Source organism: Chaetodon auriga, chromosome 20 (genome assembly GCF_051107435.1).
Source record: "Chaetodon auriga isolate fChaAug3 chromosome 20, fChaAug3.hap1, whole genome shotgun sequence".
NCBI lineage: Eukaryota > Metazoa > Chordata > Actinopteri > Chaetodontiformes > Chaetodontidae > Chaetodon > Chaetodon auriga.
The window spans coordinates 4,798,875-4,822,409 of NC_135093.1; the positions used below are offsets into that span (position 1 = coordinate 4,798,875).

General features: G+C 45.1%; 1 protein-coding gene across 1 annotated transcript; it reads right to left on the reverse strand.

Moving 5' to 3' along the window:
• Window positions 1-236: 236 nt before the first annotated feature.
• On the reverse strand, window positions 237-19,317 carry cdc42ep4b (CDC42 effector protein (Rho GTPase binding) 4b). Its single transcript, XM_076759289.1, has 2 exons — window positions 18,937-19,317; window positions 237-4,333 (listed from the first exon to the last, which is right to left on the reverse strand). Exon 2 carries the CDS (start codon window positions 4,140-4,142, stop codon window positions 3,141-3,143), a length of 1,002 nt encoding a protein of 333 aa, XP_076615404.1. The 5' UTR covers window positions 4,143-4,333; window positions 18,937-19,317; the 3' UTR covers window positions 237-3,140.
• Window positions 19,318-23,535: the final 4,218 nt, after the last annotated feature.

A 23,535-nucleotide genomic window follows, 5' to 3' on the forward strand; every position in this document is an offset into this window, starting at 1 on the left:
TTTGTGTAGAATAATCCACTCCGAGTGGGTGTTTGCTAGACTGTGAATGCGGCTGGAGCTCTTTCAACGGCTCCCTCAGTAAAAATTCTTGGGTCTACTGGAAGGTCAGATTTCAGTGAGCGTTCTGCCTATTTTGGAAGCAGATTGTGAACAAACTTGCCACAGAGTTCGAAAACGAGGCAGCCTCCTGCGGCGACCGACTTATTAGAGATTAAACAAAAGCAGCTGAGCCGTGGTTGAAGATTACCAGCTTTCTCTTTTATTGAAAAATATAGCTGTTATTTCAAAGAAAGGAAAGTGAGGAAGGTAAATATATATTAATATACTGTAAAACCAGAATAAGGAAAAGGAAACAGTACATACTTGGCATAACACTACAGCCACTGAATAGAAAAGGAAAATGAAACATTCTACAGCTGAACTTTGAGCCAGTTGTTTCTCGCAGTCCTTATCTTTTTTTGCCACTCACCACACCACTTCTGTCAGGGCGTGGAAAACTTTAAGCAGACCTGAGGCAGAAAGTATTTGCAAATTCCTTAATATGGTTTATTCTGGCCTACTTAGGAGTTTCCCAGTGAAACACGACGAATGCCAGAGAGTTAAGACAATTACAAGAAAGTATCTTGGAGTAATTTAGGGTACTTTTCCAGAATTCTCTATTTACCTCTTCCACATTCGGCCGGCCTACCGTAGGTTGCCAGACTTTTGGAGGATTTCACGGCGTACTTGCAAATACAATTTGGCCCCAAATGTGCTATTTAGTGTTCAAGCTGCTAACATTCCTCTTGTTCTCACGCCATGACCACAGAGTCACACTGCCGATAACAAAGACCGTTTGCTGTAATCATCCATGGCACAAATCATATTTACATTAGTTGATTAAAACAGCGGCAGATAAGGAGTGTTTTTGTTCTTTTTTGTGTGTTTTTTTTAAAGTGTCCATGTCTTGGTGATGAACATGAAGGATTGCAGCTGCCCAAACAATCCACGAACCACATTTTCCACAATGGAGCAAGAGAAGTAAAAGACATCTTCAAATTTGGCCCATTTACATCAGAATACGAAAGAGGTCTGACTCAAATCATACTGCATTGTCTATACATACAAAATCAAACATCCTGCTAACATTAGCCACTAATAATGTTAGAGCATACTTGGCAATTTCCTCCAGATCGCTTATAATGTCAGAACTTCTCGCAACCTGATGGTGTAGACGTGACTCCACGACGTTAAAATAACCCACGGCAGAATGGCACAGCATCCTGATTCTATGTACACACCCCTGCATCAATGCCACCACAGGAAATTCAAAGCTCCCATTTGTCAAAGTGGCAATTAGTTTTCTAACACAAAATACAAAAAAAAGGTCAGACATTAATCATTGATACCAGAGAGAAAAGAGTCTTTCCGTCTTATTTAGAGCTGAAAGTAACCTGGAGGAGCCGGCGGAGAAAGCCGGCCAAACACAAAAAAGCCATAAGAGAAACAGCCCACCTGTCTGTCCCTGACCCTGCTGTTCCTGGAGCAGTTCCAGCTGGTTGGGGGCCAATAATCCAGCACATTGGATGAGCAGACTGGGAACCGTGAGATGATTGGTTGATTTAATCATCTGTTCCTACTGTGTGATTTGGGTTGAGTGGAGGAGGTGAATATCACCACTTGTGGGGCCAGTTCAGGGAATATCTGCCGCCTGCACCGCCCCGAGACATACCTGATGCCCATCCATTAAGTGGCTGCGCTCTAATAACACGTGTTCTTCCATCCTTTCTCTTCCCGTAGAGACAAGCCTGAACACATGTCCAGAGAGAGGAGGTGTGTTTTGGATAGAGCCACGCTCCTTCGTTTTCAAATAACCTTTTTTTTCTACTCCCTTTCAAACTCTCGGCCGACCTGCTAATCCTACCGACCTCAGTAATGATGTGGAATGAGATGTGACGACACAGAAATACATGGAATTGCCCACAATCACCACTTCTGTCCTGGTGGAAAAAGTGCAGGACCCAGAACACATACAAAAGGCCTCTTTTTTTTTTGACAGTTCACATTTTTACGAACAGAAGCATCAACTAATACAGCCTCACCGTGACAGTGATGGCAGGAGTGACGTGACTTGGACATTTTAACGTCCACTTGAGTCCAATAATTAAGTGCCATGTAGCAAGCTTCAGTGGAAAGAAGCAGGCTCACTCTGTGGTACCGCTAAGAAGTTTTCATTACATAGCAGAAAAACCCCAAATCAGAACTTTTAAGACCTAACAGTGCACATTAAGAACGAGCCATCCCTTCTGAAAATGAATGAATAAATACCACAGCTGTCTGCGAATTTAAAGAATTAAGACGTTGCCAAAGAAAACAGCGGCAAAGTGACGCTAACATGGCGAGCTATCATACTCAAAACACAACAGGCTCTACAACAGAAGACCAACTTCCACATAATGAATGTACAGAAAAGTCAAAAAATATCAGAAAATCACCCCTTAAAGTCAGCTGTGGACAAAAGTAATAACTACTTTATCTATTTAGTGTCTATGCCAAAACATTGTCATTGGCAAATCGAGCTCCGTGATCACTCCCACGCACAGATATCTGAGTTTCACTTCTCGTTCTGTCTCTCTTCCTTGTTGGGAATCTGTAGTACACATCAACACCATGTTTGTGACCTCGCATATCCTCCCCTCACCTCACGCATCACACTCCACATGTGATATTCATGTGATTGACAGCTGGGGCACAGTTCTCTAACCTCATAGTCACCCTTTAATTCTGAAAACGAGCGCGGCGCTCATAAACAGTGGCCTGTTGCTTTCTCTTCTTTGCTGATGCACCTTTGACAAGCATGACGCTGGAACATGGAGCTGGTATTATTTGAAACTGGAGAATTTCTCAATAATGATAAGTTCAGATTTTGATGTTGCCACTTTGTGAGCCGGTCTGCACTCAGCTCACAGCTCCTCACTACAGCGCAGTGAATAAGGCTTAATTGGTTTTATTTCTGATGTTGAACAAAGTGTACAGAGATTAGATTGATCTAGAGGAAGCCTCTAACTCCCTCCCTCTCCCAGCTTTTGATAGCCTCCCAGCGTCTCTTCCTCTCCATTAGCGTCCCACAAGACTGTTCTTGGCAGTGACACCAGTTTCGCCTACACTCGAATCTCATCGTCGTCGTCATCCATGAAGGTGAAATCTCTGTCATCTTCCCCACGTGGCGAGCTGTACTTGGCACTGTCCGTGTCGCCGTCGTGGAGGTGGTACTGAGGTTTCTCCTCTGCGGCTGAGCCACAGCTGGACACGGAGCAGCTGTCCAGGTTGTGGTGGTTGTTCCTGGTGTGTAGCTCCGGGGTGTAGGGATCCACCATGGCCTTCTGCTGGTACATGCTGCGAGGTGGCCTCGCAGGCGCCTGCTCCTCCACATCATCATCTATGTGGGGAATGTGGGACGGCGACGCACGGCCCTCGCTACCCTTGCCTTCTTCGTAGCCGAGGTCATCCTCCTCCCAGCCTTTCTTCTCCATCACGCTCAAGATGTCTCCGAGCATGGAGGGCCCCAGGTCAATGTGGAAGGACATCATAGACTCGGCGTGCTTCATGCCGCCTCCTTTAGGCATGGATGGAGGCAAATCTGTGAGTTCGCCGAAATTCCGCTCGTCAAACTCTGCGTCTAGTGTCGCCATTGCTGCCGCTCCGTTTACTGGCTTGCTTTCGATCTCCGTCAGCCTCTTCATGGGGCTTGAGGAGACGCTCTTCGGCAGCTGGGGTCCTCTGTTAGTGTCCTCATCGTTTAGGTAGGGCAGGGATATGGCATTTTTCACATAGTTGGACGAACCACCAGAAGGTGCCATCATATTGTAGTCATACTTGTCTCCCCGGTTTACCGACTGGGAGCGCTTGCTGCTTCTGAAGGTGCGGGACAGCAGCCCTGGTTTGGGGCCCGGGGAGTCCTGCTTAGTGTCTGGCTCCCTGGGAGGTTCTCCTGATCGGGTGCTCAGAAATGAAGTGTCCCCGAAGGCGTCTCCTCCCCTGCCAACGTGCATGGTGTGGCGGAAGTCCCCCAGTGGAGCGCTGATCATCTCTGCGGTCAGGTCAGCCCGAGACCGCCGCTTCGACTGGTTAGAGTTGTTCACCAGCTGCTTGAGAATAGGCATGATGGCAGTCTTACTTATAATCCACAGACAGGAATGAAACTAGGTTCTATAGGAGAGTCTTCAGGAGAGTTCCTTTCAGAATTCTTTGGCGACTGTATGAGATGTTGTCAAAGAAAGTATAATTCCAGGTGTTTAATGTGTGCAGCCATTCTGGTCCTCCAGCTCTGGTTTCATCTTACTGTTGAATCAGTCTGTGAAGAAGAATAGAGATCATTAAAGCCACATTAGTACTTCTGTAAACCAAACGCAACTATGCACCTTGGAGGGCAATGTGGAAACATGCAATTAATAACAGACAGCGTTCTATTCAGATGAGAATGTGAAATAGCACTTTAAATGCTTCTCTGAAGAGCCACGGCTATTCATTTCTCTTCGCCCACTATCACATAACTCACTCTGTCCTGATCTGCATCAAGTATGGAAACTTTTTTGTTGCCAGAGCTTCAAAATGAAGCTTCACTTGAGTGGCTCTAAACTAGCGGAGTCTGTGAGGGTGTTATGTAACGGTGAACAAAAGCTTTCTGGTACAAAGTTCGCAGCACCTTCACCTGACTTCAAACCAGTGATAACGCCCCCACTGAAGCTGACCACGACAAAACAACGTCCCATTCAAATGTGTCGCCATAATTCTTCTGGTACATTTTTGAGCCGTGTCTAAAAACTTTAATAGGCTGCTGTCGCCTTCGGCTTTTCAAGTGGCTGCAGTGTCCGCTGTCACTGCTGTGCTTTAGTTCCCATTTAGGCCTCTGGCTGTTACATAACCAGAAAGACACAGGATACTGGGAGCGCGAGCAGTTCACGCTGGCAGGAATAAAAGAATGAAGGAGGCAAAAAAGAAAGAAGTGGAACAGCATTTCTCCAGCGTGGATCGACTTACAGCTCAGCTCAGAAAGTCCAGATCTGCTACGTTTTGTTCTAACCCTCCTATCGTCAATAGATAACATGCTCCACCACCAGCTCTTTGTTTTTCTCTACATTTTGAAATTTGTCACTTCGGCCTTGGAGGAGACATTTGAGCCCGGTCAACAGAATATTCTGTTCTGTCACTGATCACACATCAGTGAGCAACTCTCAGCACATTTATCTATCAGCTCTGGTGATGGCCAAGTCACAGATTAAAGGCTTTTTTTTTAATGCGAGGAAAGCAGGGTGCTGTTGACTTAACGCAGGTCACTTTGATCCCGTACTTGCTCTGATTATCTTTGACTCAATAAGCTGATAATATGGCGCATTCCAGAACTTAGACCAAACTATCCTCAAGTCGCTCGAGCCTTGAAACATGATCTTAAAACAGAACCGAGTGGAGAAAAGGTTTATACACCCACTTATGTGCTAGCTACAGTCCACTAGCTCCATGTGCTGCTGACATTAACAAGGCTTCCAATTGTTTTAGCCAGACAGCAATCCCATCATGCTCAGTGCTTTCAAACGGGGGCTGAAGCCCACGCTCTGGGCCTGTACGCGTATCCCCACTGTGAATGAATGGGGGCTTCACTCAACAATATTCCAAAGCAACGTCACCCATGAAAACATTTGCATCTCTGACAAGAACCCATTCAATTGGAAAGGCAACTGTAGCACTAGAGGGAACAGAGGGGGGTTTGATGGATGATAAAAGCCGGCGCTGTGTTTTGGGTTTTTTTTGTTTTGTTCGCTTCTCTTTCAAAAGAGAGATCATCCCCAAAGAGAACTGAACTCTACCCACTGCCAAGGTTTATCGTCCATATTAAACGACTTCATTCAAGATTTCTTCAGCAGTTGTGGTGGTGCTAATGGAGGAGAAGCACTGTCTCCACGACAAAAAGGAGGCCAGACAAATGGCAAATTCACAATAGTACTTGAAAATCTTATTTTCAAGTTCTACTGTAAAAGCCATTGGAGCTCAAGTTCACACCCTTGTACGTGACTACTGGAATGGGCTTACTCTTACAAAAGCTATTTAAACAGCATCTGGGTGCCAAATTATAAGATTATGGCGCCGAGCAAACAAACGCCAACCAAGTCCCTCTTAGCTGACTCATAGTGGTCAGATTAATGCAGTATGATCTATCATTAGCTAAAGCCTTTATTACTTCATGCTTTGTGTAGTAGCCAGTTAGTATATGCTGCACAAAATGGATGCTGAGTGTGCGCCTGACCGCTCAAGACAACTCATCAACTGATACGTTCTTCCCCGCGGCTCACGGTTTTGTATTTCTCTATGGCAACACCAGATCCGAGCACCGGCTACCAAGCTAGCTTCCTGTCTCTAAGCCGACCGGAGACACACGGAGAGAAAGATTTTATCCCCTACATGGAGAGATCAGCTCACTCAGATGGATTAGCTCTTCCTGGTGGCCACATGCAGGGCAATAAGGCAATCGCCACGGTGCAATATCTGAAGAGGAATGCGTTTGATGTGCCTTGTCACTGGCAGGCATTCAACCTCTGCATAAAGTATGTCAGTGGTCGCTCAAATATCAAAAAGGGGCAAACCTCACACCTTAAGTCATTCTAGGAAATGGCCCATTTTATGTCTTTGGGGCCCCTTTGATGTTAGATGAGGAATAGTTTCAGCCCAGCCCCCGATCATCAAGACCCCATTATTGTGGGCATGACAAAAGATGAAGCACGGCCTGCAGGCAGTCCTGTCATATTCACGTCCAGCCTTTCAGTGCTATTTAAAAGATAAATCACGAAGAACAGCAGTGTCCTCTGAATTCTACGGTTTCAAAACAACATTCCAGAGACCACTTTAAAAATCTGAAAAGGCGCTTTAATGTTCTGCATGTGAAACTGTGGCTGTGCTAAATGTTCTTTCACACAAAGAGGGGCCATTTATGCATCCTGTCGCAGTTGTTTTGGGAAATATGTTTCCACCAAATCAATGCCAGGCATTGAGGTTAACCTTGTATTGCTACATATTTTATATAGCTTACCTGATCTTACTCTAGATACTCGAAAATGCAGAACACTGCTTGTATTTACAGAAATGGAAGGATATTCTTTAGGCTATTTGTTGATTGGTTATCTCAACTCATAGCCCCAGAAAAATGAACTACAACAAGACCGCCAATGTGATTTTTGGCCTTCTTTTCTCACATTTTTGTAAAGTTTGCAGATTTACACAATTGCAGGGTGGTGTTGAGCTGTCAGGCAAAGTGGAACATGTTTCCTGCTTCAGTGGTTTCCAGTCATCATGTGACAATCTAATATCTCAAGCTTTAGACTTTTAGTTATTCTCATTTTAGACCTTTGCATAGACATGACTGAGTAGACTTGAGTATGCTTTCCTTTGTTTACTTTGAGGGCAGGGAGGTGAAGTATGGATTACATAAATTAAGTGAAAACGTTCTTTCGTTTCAGTGTCTAGACAGACACAAAAACGTGCAGTCATAGCTCTGTTTGCTCATCACTGCATGTCAACTTGATGACCAGGGATTCCAGTCTAGCCAGTATGGCCCATACCACAAACGCTCTCAGTTCAGCTGGGGGCAAAATTCCACCTCAGCCCTCTTTTCACAGGCTCATTAAGCAAAACAAACAAGCCACACCGCTGGGACACATCTGCCAATGCAAAGGCAAAAAAAACGCACACCTATAGCCAAACATGTTAGCGCTGGAGCGCTAAATATGCCCGGAGAGGTAATAAGTATTATCTTGTTTGTTTTAGCTGAGAACTACTGGCTCAGTCACGGTGCCAGCCCGTGACGAAGCCTTTATGTAACCGAGCACTCAAAGTGCCACATGACTCCAGCTCAAACTGAGACAAGTGGTGACAGGGCCATGAATGATTAAGAGCATCTTATGTCGCTGGCAGACTCTGATGCTCGCTGAATGACATCATAACAACCACCATGCTCATCAGCGTTCCGTCTCACTGTTGTAATCCTGTGGATCACAGGCGCCATACAGTCCTCAGCTATCTCGTGCCACTTTCTCTCCTTCCACCCAATGAACAAGCAAAAAAGAGGCTTTGGCTGCTTATCCAATCACAGCTCGGCTACTGTCAGGTTCAACCAGCCGGCGTGCACTGACTGCAGGAGTTTCTGGTTTTATTTTTGACTGCGTTTAAATTTTTCAGAAGCGAGACAGAGAAAGACTATCATTTATTCACAGGGTGGAAGCATCCATGCAGGAGTTACAGGGAGTCAGGTAAAGGGTAATTACACAACAGTGACGGGACCCCAACTATTGTCTGCCAGGTTCGCTGGATGTCTATAGAATTTAAAAAAGGTGAATATCATGAAGAAATGACAATGACAAGAGTGAGCTGATGTTTCCAAAGTCAATGAGTAATTCTGTTAAATGACTGATCTTAACCTGATAAGTCAGTAAACTATCTGCTGCATACATAGTTCTACTCAACGCCGCCAAACTTATAACTTTAGAGTAGTCACTCTAGTAGTAAGTCCTTTGTTGTCCATTTTCAAGATATAATGTTTAACACGGAGACTCTGCTGTCTGAGCAGAAAGAAAATCTCTGCTCTGTTTAACCTTGAACTCGCCTGAATCCCCATTGTTCAACCCCATTGTCAGCAACATTGATATGTAAATGTTTTATTCGAGTCAGCCAACACCATCCTATGACATTGCTAATCAATTAATCAATGGAGCTGCATAAGAATGGAAAGTTCTCAACTCTGACAAAGGACGTCAGGAAACTTCATCTGGCCCTTCTTTGAGAGGCCCATAACCTCCTGCCCAAACATGGGATTCCCACGGGGGGAGAGTAGGCTGATGGAGTCAGAGGCACTGGCCCATCTCTGTCCACCAGGAGCTTAGGATGTAATATTTATCTCCTACAAACTGATTTATTTTCATCTTACTTATCCTTTTCTATCAGTCACACTCAGCATCTAGGCATAAAAACTGTTATATAAATCTAATATATACAAACTATTATGATTAAAAGATGCTAGAAATGTGCTAAAAATGAAGGAATTAGGAGACCTTATTGACTATGTATGAATCTGATTCCGCCTCGCATCAAGTGGCTGTAGCCTTGGTGTGAGCTCATTAGCAAAGCCTTCATCTCACCTCAGTGTGTTTTTACATGCTCCTCAAAGTTCCCTCCAGTCCAACACCTACTTATCGTCCTTGACTCACAGCACAGATAACAGATGAAGAAATACACTGTTTATGTACGACCCTGATTCCAGAAAAGTTGGGATGCTCTGTAAGACAAAAACAGCACAGAACGTAATACTTCGCTAATCCTTTTTGACAGATGCTCAATTAAAAACAGTACAAAGACAATATATGTAATGTCTGACCTCATCAGCTTCATTGATTTTTGTAAATATCTGCTTATTACGAATTTGATGCCGCAACACGTTTCAAACAAGTTGGGAGGAGCAACTAAAGACTGGGAAAGATGTGGAATGCTCCAAAAACACCTGTTTGGATCATTCCACAGGTAAACAGGTGATAGCATCATGATTGGGTATGAAAGGGGCATCCTGGAAAGGCTCAGTCGTTCACAAGCGAGGACGGAGCGAGGTTCTCCACTTTATGAACACATGACTGGATAAAGGACGGTACTACATGGGCTCAGGAACACTTCATAAAACCGTTGCCTTTAAACAATTTGTTTGCAGATGACTTAATCCTGTTTTTATTCCCATTTTACACAACACGCCACCTTTTTTTTAGTATTAGGCTTTTAGCGTACAGTAAGACACCTGAAAACAGACCAAAAGGAGCTCTAAAAAATGTGCAGTGAGCGATCTTTTGTTCTGCAGCAGAAGGAACCAGTTCTTCCTGTTTCACTTCATATCCAGTCACACCGCCAAGACTAACCCTGTATGACAAATGGCAGAAATATCTTGGACAGACAGACAAAAGGATGTGGTCTCACATGCCGTGTGTCGATGATCATACCTATTTCACACGGGTGTAACTCGGTCTATGACAAGGTGTGATTCCAGATCATGGAAACACACCTGGAATGCTCTGTAGTCATCATTAGCAGCACTGTCCCTCCTTCTGTACTGGCTCAGCGCAGCTGACCAGTGACAAATTAAGATGAAAAATACTCTAAATGCCAAACACATGACTGGGACAAATGAAGACTTATAAAATGAAATAGCACTCAAATGTCCACGGGGTTCGACAGCTGCCTAATGTCCCATTATAGTCTATCATGGCCAGCCTTGTTTTGCAAGTTAATTCATCATTTAAGCCAATTAAAAAGAGATTGTGTTTTTGACCAGCGGCGGCCCTGTAGAGCATGTTTAGCATTTGTATTATGTGTTGCACCAATGCAGCAGTTAAAGGGGAGGAAAAGGGAGGAGATGGAGGCGTCAGAACACTCATTCTTGAGCCAAAGTAACATCTCCAACCCCAACTCACAGCCCGTCCTCAGCGGAGCACAGAGTAAGAAGTTAATAAATAGCTTTATTATATGCTGTTGATGAAGAGTCAGTTGTAGTTAAAGGCTCAAGACAAAGCTTCTTGAGTTAATTTCTTTTTTGTCACATTCTTAAAGGCCTTTGAAAATGCTTTCTGAGGGAGAAATGTGTTCAGCATGTTTATTTAACCTTAAGGATGAACAGAACGGTTTTGGCTGAATGTAAACAAAACCCTGTTTGATTAAAATGAAATCTCCTCGGGGCCTGCTTAATACCTTAATTAGCTAAATTTTCAGTGTCGACAGACTTGTGCTCACGCAACACATGGGTGCTATTAGATTCAGCTCAGCGCCCTAAAACGTTAAGAAGTTACAGAAAAACATCAGTTTGTGCTCAGTAATATGCAAACATGCTTAAAACGTCATAATTGGAGGGTACATGTGTAAAAATAAAGATTGTGTTATGTGGGTGTTGCCACCATTAAGTCACATTATGCCCTGCAATCATGTGGCATGCTGGCAGGAAAAGTGCATCGAGGCTTTTAAATCATTTGACCGGCTTTGCTGAAATGTGAGAAACTGTGCAGATACTCAAGACAACGCTTTCCATCGTCAGATTTAAAAACAGAGCAGCTTGAAGAGAAGTGAAACGTGCCACAGGCTGGACTTGGACAGCAGGCTGACAACACGCATCATGTAAACAGGCTTTGGGAGACAAATTCAGCTTGGCCGGGAAAACATACCTACATCAGCAGGACTGCAGCCCAAGTCCTGCAGGCCCTCTGGATGTGTGTGTGTAAACTGTAGCCTATCAGCCTCCAGGGCCCCAATGCCACACAGGCACAAAAAAACCACAGGAGGATTAAGGGCAGCGCGTTCAACGTGAGCAAATAAAACCAGCGTGCCTGAGCCGGCCCTCTGCGCTGTGTGGCAGGAGCTCGGGACGGCAAACAGCGCACCTCCGTCCACCCAAAAACAAAAAAACCCCATAAACCAACCTCCCACTGCTCCCCCAGCCAGCCCTCCTCCTGTCACACTCCAGAATCCATCTCCTATTGCTTTTTTTAGTGTGTTGCGCAACCTCCTGTTATGGCTCCAGCACCCCCAGTAACACAATCACCACGTGACCACACTGAGTGATTTTTTTTTTTTTTTAATCTTTTCAAATCCTGACATCTAGAAGCAGAGAGGCAGAGGACAGCTTCCAAACGATTTCACTCTGTTCCAGTCAAGCTGGCCCTTCATGAAGCTGCTGCTCCTGCATAATTGGGCAAAGCGTTTGGTCAGATCCTGGGTGGGCCGCTACGCCACAGAGGGGAAAAAATGAAGCCTGGCTAAAAAGCAAATAAAAACATAACAAGCATGTTTCTTAATTACAAAATAAGCCATTGCACAAAGCAGATCTCCTGAGGGTTTGCTTTGGGGAGAAACACCCCTCCTCTCCATGCATGAAAAATATCCTGCGTAAAAATGTTGAGGGGCACAACATTTCCCATGTGAAGCAGCGCGGCCGGAGGGACTTTCGCAGAAAGGAAAGGCACAGATGGAGGCACTGAAGAGAAACACGCCCTCAAAGGGGCGGCGGAGGGTGTCACCACATTGGATTCACTCAGTCATGCCAGCACAGCGACAGACGTTCTTTCACCGTGTCCTGCATGAAATGCACCCAAACCCTCATTACGCCCACAGCGGCGGGACTGTACTGTACTGTGTGAGTGCGCGTGCACACGATAGTCCATGTCTAATTAATCGCTGAAATCCGCCCCATCAGTCTCTGACAAATAGACAGCATTCATGGCTGGTACCGGAGGGCAGGATCAGGGCCAAGTGGTTGAAATAAGCATCCAATAAGCTGCTGGACGACAAAACAAAGCCGAATTTCTACTGAGGATTGTGCTAAAAAAGACAAAGAGGGAACTACAGCGGGGATGCCAACGTCACGACTGGCCTGCAGTACAGATAATATGTTCTAATAGTCCACTGGCCAGTTCGGCTGCCATTTCTCCACACAAAGAGAGGAAGAGGCTGAGAAGCACCAACAGGTTGCTCAGAACGAGACCTCAGGGGAAAGAAAATATGCCAAATCACCAAAGAGATAAGCCGGAGCCTGTGCGACAATACTCTGCAGAACAGGACGTACACACTCGCCCTCTTGAGATAAGCGACTGTTTGCTGCACTGTGTCAACTTCTCAACGGCTCCTCTTTTTTTAATCAGCCGCCCCCCCGCTGAGGTCAAACACAAACCAGCCGTAAAGACCTCTGGCAACGACTCCTAACTGACAAGATGAGTTAATAAACCCGCACGGTGCCAACTTTAATGGCACATAACGGCAACAAAACACCGGCAGACAACAGAGAAAGCACACACGGCCACTTCAACCTGATAATGGCAACTCACAACAGCTGACAAGCCGAAAAACCCCAGAACCAGGACAGAGACAAAGACCGGAGCTCCGGCGCTCGTCAGGCACATCGTTAACGTAACTGCGCCCTTGCTTGATTTACCTCCGTCCACTGCCATTCGATTAGCGCTGTGTGTGAGGAGGACAGACGTGCTGTGTGTGTGTGTGTGTGTGTGTGTGTGTGTGTGTGTGGACTCTTCAGGAATGTCCAGCTAAGCATATAAGGATTGATTACATTACAGCAGCTCAGCTCTCCGTCACAGAGTTCACCAGAGTGCGTGTTGATGAAGCTCATATCAGTACAATCAAACAAGGCGTAAGACGCACTGACGCAACTGGTCAGTTAATAACTCAGGCAATAGTTTATGTAATTCATAAAGCAAACACTCTGTTTACAGCTTCTCAAATGTGAGGAGCTGCTGTTCTTTTCTCTTATATATCATTAATTGAATACGTAGGTGTTGGAGTGGGACAAAACAAGCAATTTGATGCCAAATCCTGGAGCTCTGGGGACATGAATTCAGTATTTTTCACCATTTTTTGAGCTCATGATTAATTCAACACAGCATCGATAAAGAAAACATTAGTTGTGGCCTTTCAAAATAAAACACCAAAGGCAGACAAGGCCTCAGACGGCATAATGGCATCATATGACACACGGCTGAAGTCCATCAACGAGCGGTGCTCAAACTGCCATCGATGGGTTCAAGGGTTGTCAGGGAGAGCTGGCCTCCGTTCGACGAGTCACTGACAAACACGCACACACCCTGCTGGCTCCCAAACGACAGACACAATTTCTCTGTAACCGAGGAACCAGAAATGTCACACAAAGCACAATGGAGGAGAGAGAACAACAAAACAAAGCAGTACAGAGGAAGACAGGAACCAAACCCATTCGGCACACCCAAAGCACATGTATGCACCTATAAAGCAAAACATAAAAGCATGAAAACACACACAGGACGGGGCTTAGAGGTGACCCACATGAACAACACCCCCTTTTTACAGTGATTAGCATCCATTTACGACAAGAAGACAAAAGCCTGAGATGCTTATCTGTCAGGGTTTTGTAACTTTGCGGCACAGTCCTTTCACAGCACAGAGCTGCTGACCTGGAAACGTCCTCCAGAGGCTCAGGCAGGAACATGTGCGAGTCTTTATTCTCAAGGAAACCAGGGACTCTCTCAGGATCGTCACACAACCACCGTAAGAGCCCACAATAGCTCACGTTGCTGTTCCCGTCTCCTGAACTAGCTTCCCAGCTTGAATTTGTCATCTAGCGGGCAGAGAGGTGACCGCGGTTACGCCAGCAGTCCTCTTTTGTCTTTTCAGTACACGCTTGACAGAGAAACCACCTGTTTCTGTGTCCACGCAGAGCCGCAAAACAATGAGGGCTCGCTGGACTGTAAGCAGGCCAAAGCCTGGACCCCAGCGGCCAGCTGCACACCGCCGCTCGTGTTTTCAATGCATGACCCAGCCGTAGTCGAGACAGCATATTGGTCAGCCATAGCCCCACTGTTAAAAGCCATACTGTGCAGGGTGGAGGAGGAACTCTGAATGCAGTTATACTGTATGCGGTTAATGCTTAACTGCTGATACAGACAGAGCTGATGGAGCAGCGACTGCACTGGATTTGGATTGAAATGCACAACAGATCAGACTCTTTCATCAAATATGCACCAACCGCTGGTCTATTATCAGCTTCACACTGCAGGTTCAGCAAAGAGTTCCTAATTCAGTCAATGACACGAATGGAAATATGTGAATTACACGACATCAGTTTATGGTTAAGAGGAAATCCTGGTGTTTGAGTCGTACTCTCATATGTTTTGTCGTATGACTGCTGGTCATGATAACATTTGATCAGATGGGGTCTCCATCCTTGAAAAGGCCTGCTAAGACTTGATCTGGGCAAGGAGTGCAGACTTCCTACAGCTTTCCAAACAACTTTTATACACGAGCTTCACATCGCTTCAGCTGCGGTTATCCCTTGCTCAGGCTTGGAGACGACTAACTTATATCGAAGACCAGATACTATCAGATAACTAAAAGTCAGGATATCTCAGCCTCTGCTGCACAAAGTTGGTCCCTTCCCTTCTTAAATACGTCTCTCGCAAATCCCTCAACTTTACAGAGGCGCAGCACAAAATCGCTGAATTACTCTTTAAACCGTCTGACACATTCGTCTCTGAGTCTGCCCGAAAGTCAGCGTGGAAAACTCCTGAGAACGTGAGCTGGGTGGGTGTGCCGGCTGATGATGGATGATGTTGTTCTGTGGTGACTTTGCATCAGACAGAAACCGCACAGGATGTTCTGAAACTTCGGTCACGTGAGAAGATGACACCGAGCCGGCCGTGACTTTCCCGATCTCAGATGTAACAATCATCCAAACAGGTCCTACAGCTTTAAACTATGCAGTTCAAGAAATAAGCAGACAGGTGCTGCAAGCTGGATGCATTATAAACATACAGTAACTCTTTGTTCACTTAATACTAATACAATGAAGCACATGTTGAGGAGTCAAACTGTTGTTGGTGTTTTCAAGAAAGGAGTGAAACGACTCCACACGGGAAAATATTTCCTGTCAAACTGGTTATTTTTCCACAACAATGGAAGCAACCGATACAGATCTGAGCCACTGAGTGATGGGTGCACACGGGCTGCTGCACCCAACAAAAACAGAGAGCAGCCTCTTCTCCTGCGAACAGCAGTGATATATTCTTGTTCAATGGGACGGCGAAGCTCCTGTGGTGTCACTGCGTCTGGATCAGCTCGGGCTTCTCTCACAGCCTCGTGCCAAATCTTGAATGGCGATTTACGGGACGTTTGGCCCGAAACTGCTGACACCGTTCTGATCTGTTTAGCTTTCAACACCCAGACTGGGTGATTCTGGAATAAGATAATCTGAAGTATCTACTCTTACAAAAACAAACCATAGCATCAAGAGAACTTTGGCTTTGGATGACGGCAGAAACAGCTCACTTCTAGATGAAATTAGTTTTTTTTTTGTTTACATTTTCCTCAAATCTGTGCTTTTGTCTTCTGTATTACTGGATATTTTAATATATAAAAACTTTTCAAATAGCACAAAAGGAAGAAAATCAATATTTGTTGTTTGTTTTCAGAGACCACAAGCCACAAAGCCTGAGAACCGCGGCACTACAGGACGGCATTTTCCCTGACTGATCGCCGTCTGGTTAATTTCTTCCTCTGACTCAAAGTTCAAAGTTAAGTATAATCTAGAAAAGTCCGAAGCCGCTGACGCAACGTTGGATTTTGCTTCCAAGTGTGCTCAAAGATCACTCGAGCATCCTCGGCGTGATTCCTCCTCAAAGTTCAAAGGCCTCGCTGCTTTCTTTGCGGGTGGGGTGAATCCTGTAATTGTCTGAGACAAAACAGCTCTCCTCAGGGAGTTCAGCATAGGCCTCCATGCTTCCCAGCATCAACAGCTGAAAAAAATTACACATCCGTCACTTCTGAGGTGATTAATACTTCACAGAAACTGGGAGGCTTCCTCAGCGCCGGAGCTCTGGAGTGCATCCCTGAAACCTTTCCAATAATCTAATAATAGTGATATTCTCCTACATATTACAGCTGCCATTTTGAATTTGGCTCAAAGTTGATCAATTTATGACCTTTCGCTCTGGGCAGATCGCCCTCTTTTGGTGGTTTCTGTAGGCACAATGATCGTTGTTTTCCTCAGAGGTAACATCTAACCCTCTCCGAACATGCAAATGTTTCTGTTTTTCCCCACAACCTTTTGCGCAGAAAAGGTAATTGCAACAAAGCCATGCAGAAGCCCAAACGTCCTCCCACCATTCCCTGATGGTCCCCCACACAGCATGGGATAAAGGTGGGTGGATTACTGAGGCCGCAATTTACATAGGCATTTCCCAAGGCATGGGAAGCAACAAAAGAAAGCCATGCAGTGTAAGTCATCACACCTGACTCCAGTTAACTCATTCGTATTTCGTCTCTCACATAAACAAGAGTGAAGAGTTTAACCCCCATACATTAAACCTTCACATAATATGGAATCCACACCAATAAAATACCGACTGAGCGTGCAGTTACGAGGAAATTAGTTGCCCTCCACTTTAACTAACTGCATGTGAGACTGCCTGAAGTTAGTGTTTTCATGAGAAACAGTGCAAATGAGTCAAACTGCCTCCCCCCCGGCCCCCACTCCCGCACGCCCTCCTTCCAGTATAAAACTGTAATGACCTCAGCGCAGACCGTCGGGCAGGTAGCCAGCTTCCTCACTACGCAGCAACACTATCCTCCAGAGCCAACTGAAATAGCCTCGGTTGCAGGAAAAAGAAAAAAGCACAGTCAGAGATGACACACACACACATGCTTCCCTCCCCTCTGACTCTGCAGCACACACAATAGATCTTGATGGAGAGATATCTGCCTGGCAGCTCTGGAGAAGCCGTACAATGAGGAGCTGAAAGGCTTGAAGTGTGTGCGATAATGCACCACTCTTCACGCTGGAAAAGGCACAGAAAAGCAAGCAAGTGGCCCTGCCAGCACGACGGTGATCAGGCAGAGGCCGACCTTGGCTTAAGTCTCTCCAATCAACCTCAAGGTCCACAGTTAAGTATTTCCCCCACAAATTTCCTCATTTCTCTTCGCACAGAGCTGCCAGTACGGTGTTGGGTGAATGATTCACCAAGTAAAATGTCAAATACTGCTCACCTTAGGGCTGTGTTGAGGGCGTGGTTGTGTGAGTGCGGGGGTCAGAGGGCAAGAGTCATACAAAGACAACAGCAAAGCCAAGCCCATTAGTCAATATGTCCTCCTACTTTGGTCCAGACCAGCAGTTTAACAAGCACAAAGGCCTGATTGCCAACGATGAACGAGGAATAATGAAAGCAAAGTTATAAAACGGGCCTGCAGACTTTATGGTCAGCGCAGTCAAAGTCAAGCACACACTCCACGGCCTCCAATCAGAGCATGATGAATGAGGCCGGGCAGGTACGCCGCCATGGAGGCAATCCTGGAGCAAATGACCCAGTTCATCAGGCATGATGAACCATGAGAGGCAAGTGCCAGGCCTGTAAACACAAACAGGAACAGCTCACTAATGATACGGGAAGGCGGACAAATTTGGGAGTGAGGGATGAGGCGAGAGCAGCCGTGCAGTTTATGGAGCTCGTGGTGGATTCCCGGAGATTTTGATGCGTTTTCCCACCGCAGAGTATTAATGTTACGCAACTCCCAGAGAAGAGAACTGATGCTTCTAAGTCCATCTGCCCGCTCTGATTAAACCATACCCTGCCCTGTGTCTGAACGTACTTATTTCAGACCTGGCAACCCAGATCCCACTATTAAATGTCTGCGATATGAATGGGTACGTTAATAGGGATTTGTAGTCTTGAGGTCCTAATGGGGAATAGTTTATTTTCCCTGTTATTCAACTCCTTTCATCAGCTTTTAGGGGAGCTTTGGCCTCTAAACCGGACAATTATGTAATTTCATAATAAATTATGCAAAGATATCTTGCAAAATGGGTGCTCTGTGGCCAACATTTAATCGGGTCAGTAATCTAAAACTTCTATATTTAAGCAGCTCTGAACAAGTTTGAGGAGCTCTGCTCAACTTCATGGCCATGACTCCAAACTGAATCCACAGAAAACCTGTTTTCTCCGGATTCAAACAGAGGTGGATGCAGATAAAGCGGGCCAAGAAAAAGAGTGTTTGAAAGTAAAGAATAAACTGTAGAGCACACGTTTGAGCCAGCAGGATGTGTCCTTTAAAGTGAAGTGCTGACTTTCATAATAGTACATGGCTTTTCTTTTTCTCGTTGAGGAGAGAACAGAGCTCGGTGAGACCGCCAGGCGCAGATTTGACATTCAAATGAGATGCAGATTTCACACCGTCGGCTTCACTTCAACCTACGTCTGTTCCCTGACCCCACAGAGTAGTTTGAAGACTATATTACACACACTGACTACAGCCGAACTGTTGCTAAAAGCCGTCACTCGCAGAACTAGCTAAAATAAGTTTGATAGAAGAAGACGTTAAAGCTCACTCAAGTCCACGAAGAAGAAATGTTACCTTTCTTTACGGGGCGAGCGATGGGGAAGTTCCGGGTTATATTCCACTCAACTTTCCGTAAACGCGGGAGTGGAGCACTGGAGGAGAAGCCTGTGTGTCACTCCAAATTCAGTTCAGTTCCCTCGGCGGGGCAGTCCCCTCGCTGGTGCTCCGGTGTCCGTTGAGTTCGCGTCTGTGAGGTTCACAAAGCGGCCCTCCCCGCTGGCCTCCTCTCCCCTCCTCTCCCCTCCTCTCGAGTGCCGGAGAGCACCGCCTCCTGCTGCGGTTTAAAGGGACAGGGCGCCGTTTGGCGGGGCTCCCAGGCCGTCCATCCAAGACTAATGGCGATGAAATAAGACTTCAAACAGTCCGATGAAAACGACACGGCGGCAGGAAACTTCACTGAATTAAAAGGAGTAGATCGACAGTTAGCGCTATGAGAAGGCTGATACCACTTTCAACAATGTAGGGTAAATATGAAGCTACAACCAGAAGATAGTTAGCTTAGCTTAGCACAAAGACTGGAAGCTAAACAGCTAGCCTGGCTCGGTCTAAAAGGAAAGAAAATCTGTCCACCAGCACCTCTAAAACTCACCTATTAACACGTTATCCTGTTGCCATCGGCAGACTATTTTTTAGCTGGGCACAGGAAAATGGTCCAGTCCTAGCCATGAGGTTGCCAGGCAACCAGCAGAGAATCCAGGAAATAAACATTGAGTCAAGAAACAAAACAAAACAAAACCCTGTAAAACCACAACTTGGCACTTTTACACTTTGACTCTGAATAAATGAAACAAAGTGTTAAACAGGCTGAATAATGTTGGCTTTGGACAAACCCATGCTAGCAGTTTCCCTGTGTTTCCAGTCCCTGTGCTAAGCTATGCTAATCGTCTCTTAGCTTCGTACATACCCTGCAGACATGAGAGTTGTATCAATCTCCTCGTCTCTCTACAAGAAAGCAAAATAAGCCTATTTCCCAAAAGGTTGAACTATTCCCTTAACCACAGCTGATTTTTCATATTTTGAAGTGAACTTTCAAGCATTTCAGCTTCACTGTCTGTGGAGACGGAAGAACCGTGTTTCTCTTTGAACCTTCTTTAGTACGTCTTCTGAAATAATTCAGAAACCTGCCATCGTGAACTTAATGCCTTCGTGCTGTGCATGCTTTGGGTTTCTTCCTCAGATAAAAAGATTTGATGGTAAGAACATTTTAGATGTTAGCACTAGAAGTGGGTCTCAAGTTATAAAGCGGTTAATAAAGTACAGTATAACAGCTCCACTCTCTCTCATGCATGCAACAATACTTAAGCTCAAACTTTGACAGTGTGGACATGTAGTAGCTTCTCACAAAATATTAGAAATGTGGCGTCTGAGCATGAGCAAAGACCATAAAATTCATCAGCTTTTCCCACTTATGATTTGTAGCATTAGAGAAAATGTACTGCAAAGCTGGCCATTACTATAATTAAAGGTCCAGACATTTTGATTTATTATATTACTAAGTTACAGCCATGAAGGTAATTAGGGTAGATTTGGTCCTCTTTACTCCAATTATTTTTGACAGTTTCCAGGTTATGGACTTTAATTTCACACACACACACACACACACACACACACACACACACACACACACACACACACACACACAAGGCAAATCAGGTGTAGAAATGAGCTCGTGCCTGTGCGGTTACAGCAGTCATCTGGTCCTCAGGTGTGAACTCTCGTCGCGCCGCTGACGCCCACCTGTCTGTTAAAGCCTCATTTGCCCACCTTTATCATCAGGTCTTATATTATTGGACCAATTAGTGGTGCAGAGTTTGATGGGAAGCTCTATTTGGGTCCTTCAGAACTTCAGCGAGGGCATGAAGGAGCGCAAAACTTTGATGGTGCGTTCCCCTGAAGCGGGCCCCTTATTCAATTATTGCTTCCTTGTGTGGCTTTGTGTTATGAGTTATATAACGCATACAGCTCGGAGAGGCCGCAGTGAGAAATTGGGACATGAGGGACTCTCTTTTCGAGTGGTCAACTGGACAAACCAGCGGGGATTAAAATAATTGTGACCAAATATGACTTCATCCAACAATTTCAGCAATTTATGTCACAGCATCCAGTTGCCTCAGATCCCTCGGTAGATCTTGCTTGAACCACACACTGTGGAAACTAGAGCGACAGCGAGGTTGGCTGGGGCAAAGGGACTTACCAAAACGGCTACGGTCATTTTTGTGCCTTTTCCCATAATGCACATTAAGTCAGGGACAAATTTTAGCATCCGCCAAACAGTACATTAGAAAGGCATTCATGAAAGGCACTCGGGGAACATCCCCCTTTTTAAATTAGTATCCTTTCTCCCACTGCCAGTATATCCTCTTCAAATCCCCACACCACCCTCAGTGAAGCTCACAAATGAGGCAATTAAATTCAGGGTTTCAAACTCCTTTGAACTACACCTTCTGTCTGAATCCTTTAATATTCCAACTGTGGGTTCTCAAAGCTCATCAGGGCTATTTAGTACCTTGGGCTCCCTTTTTAACAGGGACCACCAGCTCACTCCTTTCTGTCATTCATTTCCTGAGGGAGAGTGAGGAGAGACAGGGGGAAATGAACATTTCAGCGAATGAAATACCTCCTGTCTGTGATTCTTTTGTTGCGGGGAAATTTCCCATGTGTTTTCAAAAAAGAGATTAGCGCCCTGGACGCGCTCGCTCCAATTCCCTGCTCCGTCCTATCCCATCTAATCTCCTCTCTTCTCTTGCCCATGTGTTTAGTAGGTTAGCCTTGGATCAAGTTGACTGTGATCCAATTAGCATCTAACACCATCTGACACCGTACATGTGCTTCCGTCATGCAAGGATGTGCCTGTTAGTTCAGTCGCTCTTTCAAACTCCAACACATTGCTTACGCCTTAAATGCATTTAAGCATCGCTTTATGTGCAGTCTGATGGGTTTAATGGGCCAACTGAGCCAGTTTAGTCGACCAAGGAGAAGATGAGCTGATGAATTCTGGTTATTGGGTTGCGCCGAGGAAGATGAAAAAGTCAGACGGGGACATTTGTAACCAGATAACAGGATTTCACAGCATCTACACTGATCTAATTGATTGCTGCTCTGAGTAACACCAAGGTTAGGTGGAATATCATCAACTAATTAGGCATCCACAGAGCCCACCTATGCTTACACCAAGCATTTATACACAGAGCACTGCTGGCATCCTCCTTTGATGCGTTTTAGGACATGTCATTAAAGGAAAGGTGCTTTTTGTGGCACAATGGGTATTTAACACGTTCACGGTTTAGCTGGAAATACTAATTGAAGCCATGTTCAGAGTGACAATAGCTCTTCGTCACAGGAGTGCAAGGTGGAAGTCCAGTTTGAGCTAATTTGAATCAGACGTCAAACAGCTGCTCTAATGTCAAATTAACTCTTTAAACATAACAAAAGTCATTTCTTTACTGTCCCAAACAATCCTTCACTAAATCCCTCCTCCGAATAATAATGCCTGTCCAATCATAGCTTAGTAAGTGTAAATAAACCTGTCAAGCTTTGCATTTTCCCACATGTTGATGAGGCGTCAGTGTCTAAGAAGAGCCGAACTCAGTTCAATCTCAAGAGTTTGGAGTGTAGCGTCTTTCAAAACCCTGAAACACAAGAGCAGACGTGTGAGGAATGGATTAAACTACTGAACAACTAATTAGCTTACTACCTACAGCAGTAACCAAGCGTCACATCCAAGGTCCTGCTCTTTGTTTTGGGGAAGTTCAAACTTGAGTCAGATACCGATGCATTTGCCAAATTCATGGCTTCATCCCTGTATCATCAAATCCTTCTGTCTTGTAGAAGTGAAACACACGTTCTGAAAATACAAGCAAAGCATAGAATCAAGCTAATTTAGTATGTTTTTGTCCATCGGCAAGCATCTAAACAATTCAACGGTTATGTTAGGACAAAAAACATTTTAATTAGCCTGCACTGTATTATTTTTTACTTTTAATACCATGCTATGGAGCCAACTGCCTTTACACTGATGTACACAAACAATGCTGCTCCCTGTTTACATTACATGGACCAACAGCTGGTGAGGATGTTGATGTTATGCTAAGAAGATGTAGCTTTAGCCTCAGTCTTTTAGCATTATATTAAGATCCTTTTATGGGATTCTCGTTTTAAAATAGTTTCCATGTTTGAAAGTTGCATAGCTTAACCATTAGCATTAGCTTATGTTAGCTAGCTACACTTTTTCATCATGGTCGTCAGTCGTCAGTTTGTAAGGAATCGAAGACCCAGTGTTTCGAAAATGATTATTAATAAAACCTCTCGTGTAAATGGAAAATGGAAAGCTTGACATGCAAAGCAACAGTAAGTAAGGAGGGCAGGCTGAATCATGGTTCGGTTATGTTCCCGCACACACTTCTAGAACCGGTGCTACATTCAGGTAACGTCCATTTCTCTGGTGATCTTGGTGGGAGAGTCTGCAGTGTGTGCGTTTAGAAAGCTGCTGTCAGTCTGAGTGCGGCTTTACACGAGGTTACCACTGTATGATGACGGGAATTTTCCCATCAGCACTAATGAGCCTAATCTTCTTTAAGCTCTCCTGCACAGTTTGCAATTGAGTACCAGAACCGC

Coding starts and splice junctions, on each gene's coding strand:
- cdc42ep4b (XM_076759289.1), bottom strand. CDS start 4,142: ATGCCTATTCTCAAGCAGCTGGTGAACAACTCTAACCAGTCGAAGCGG.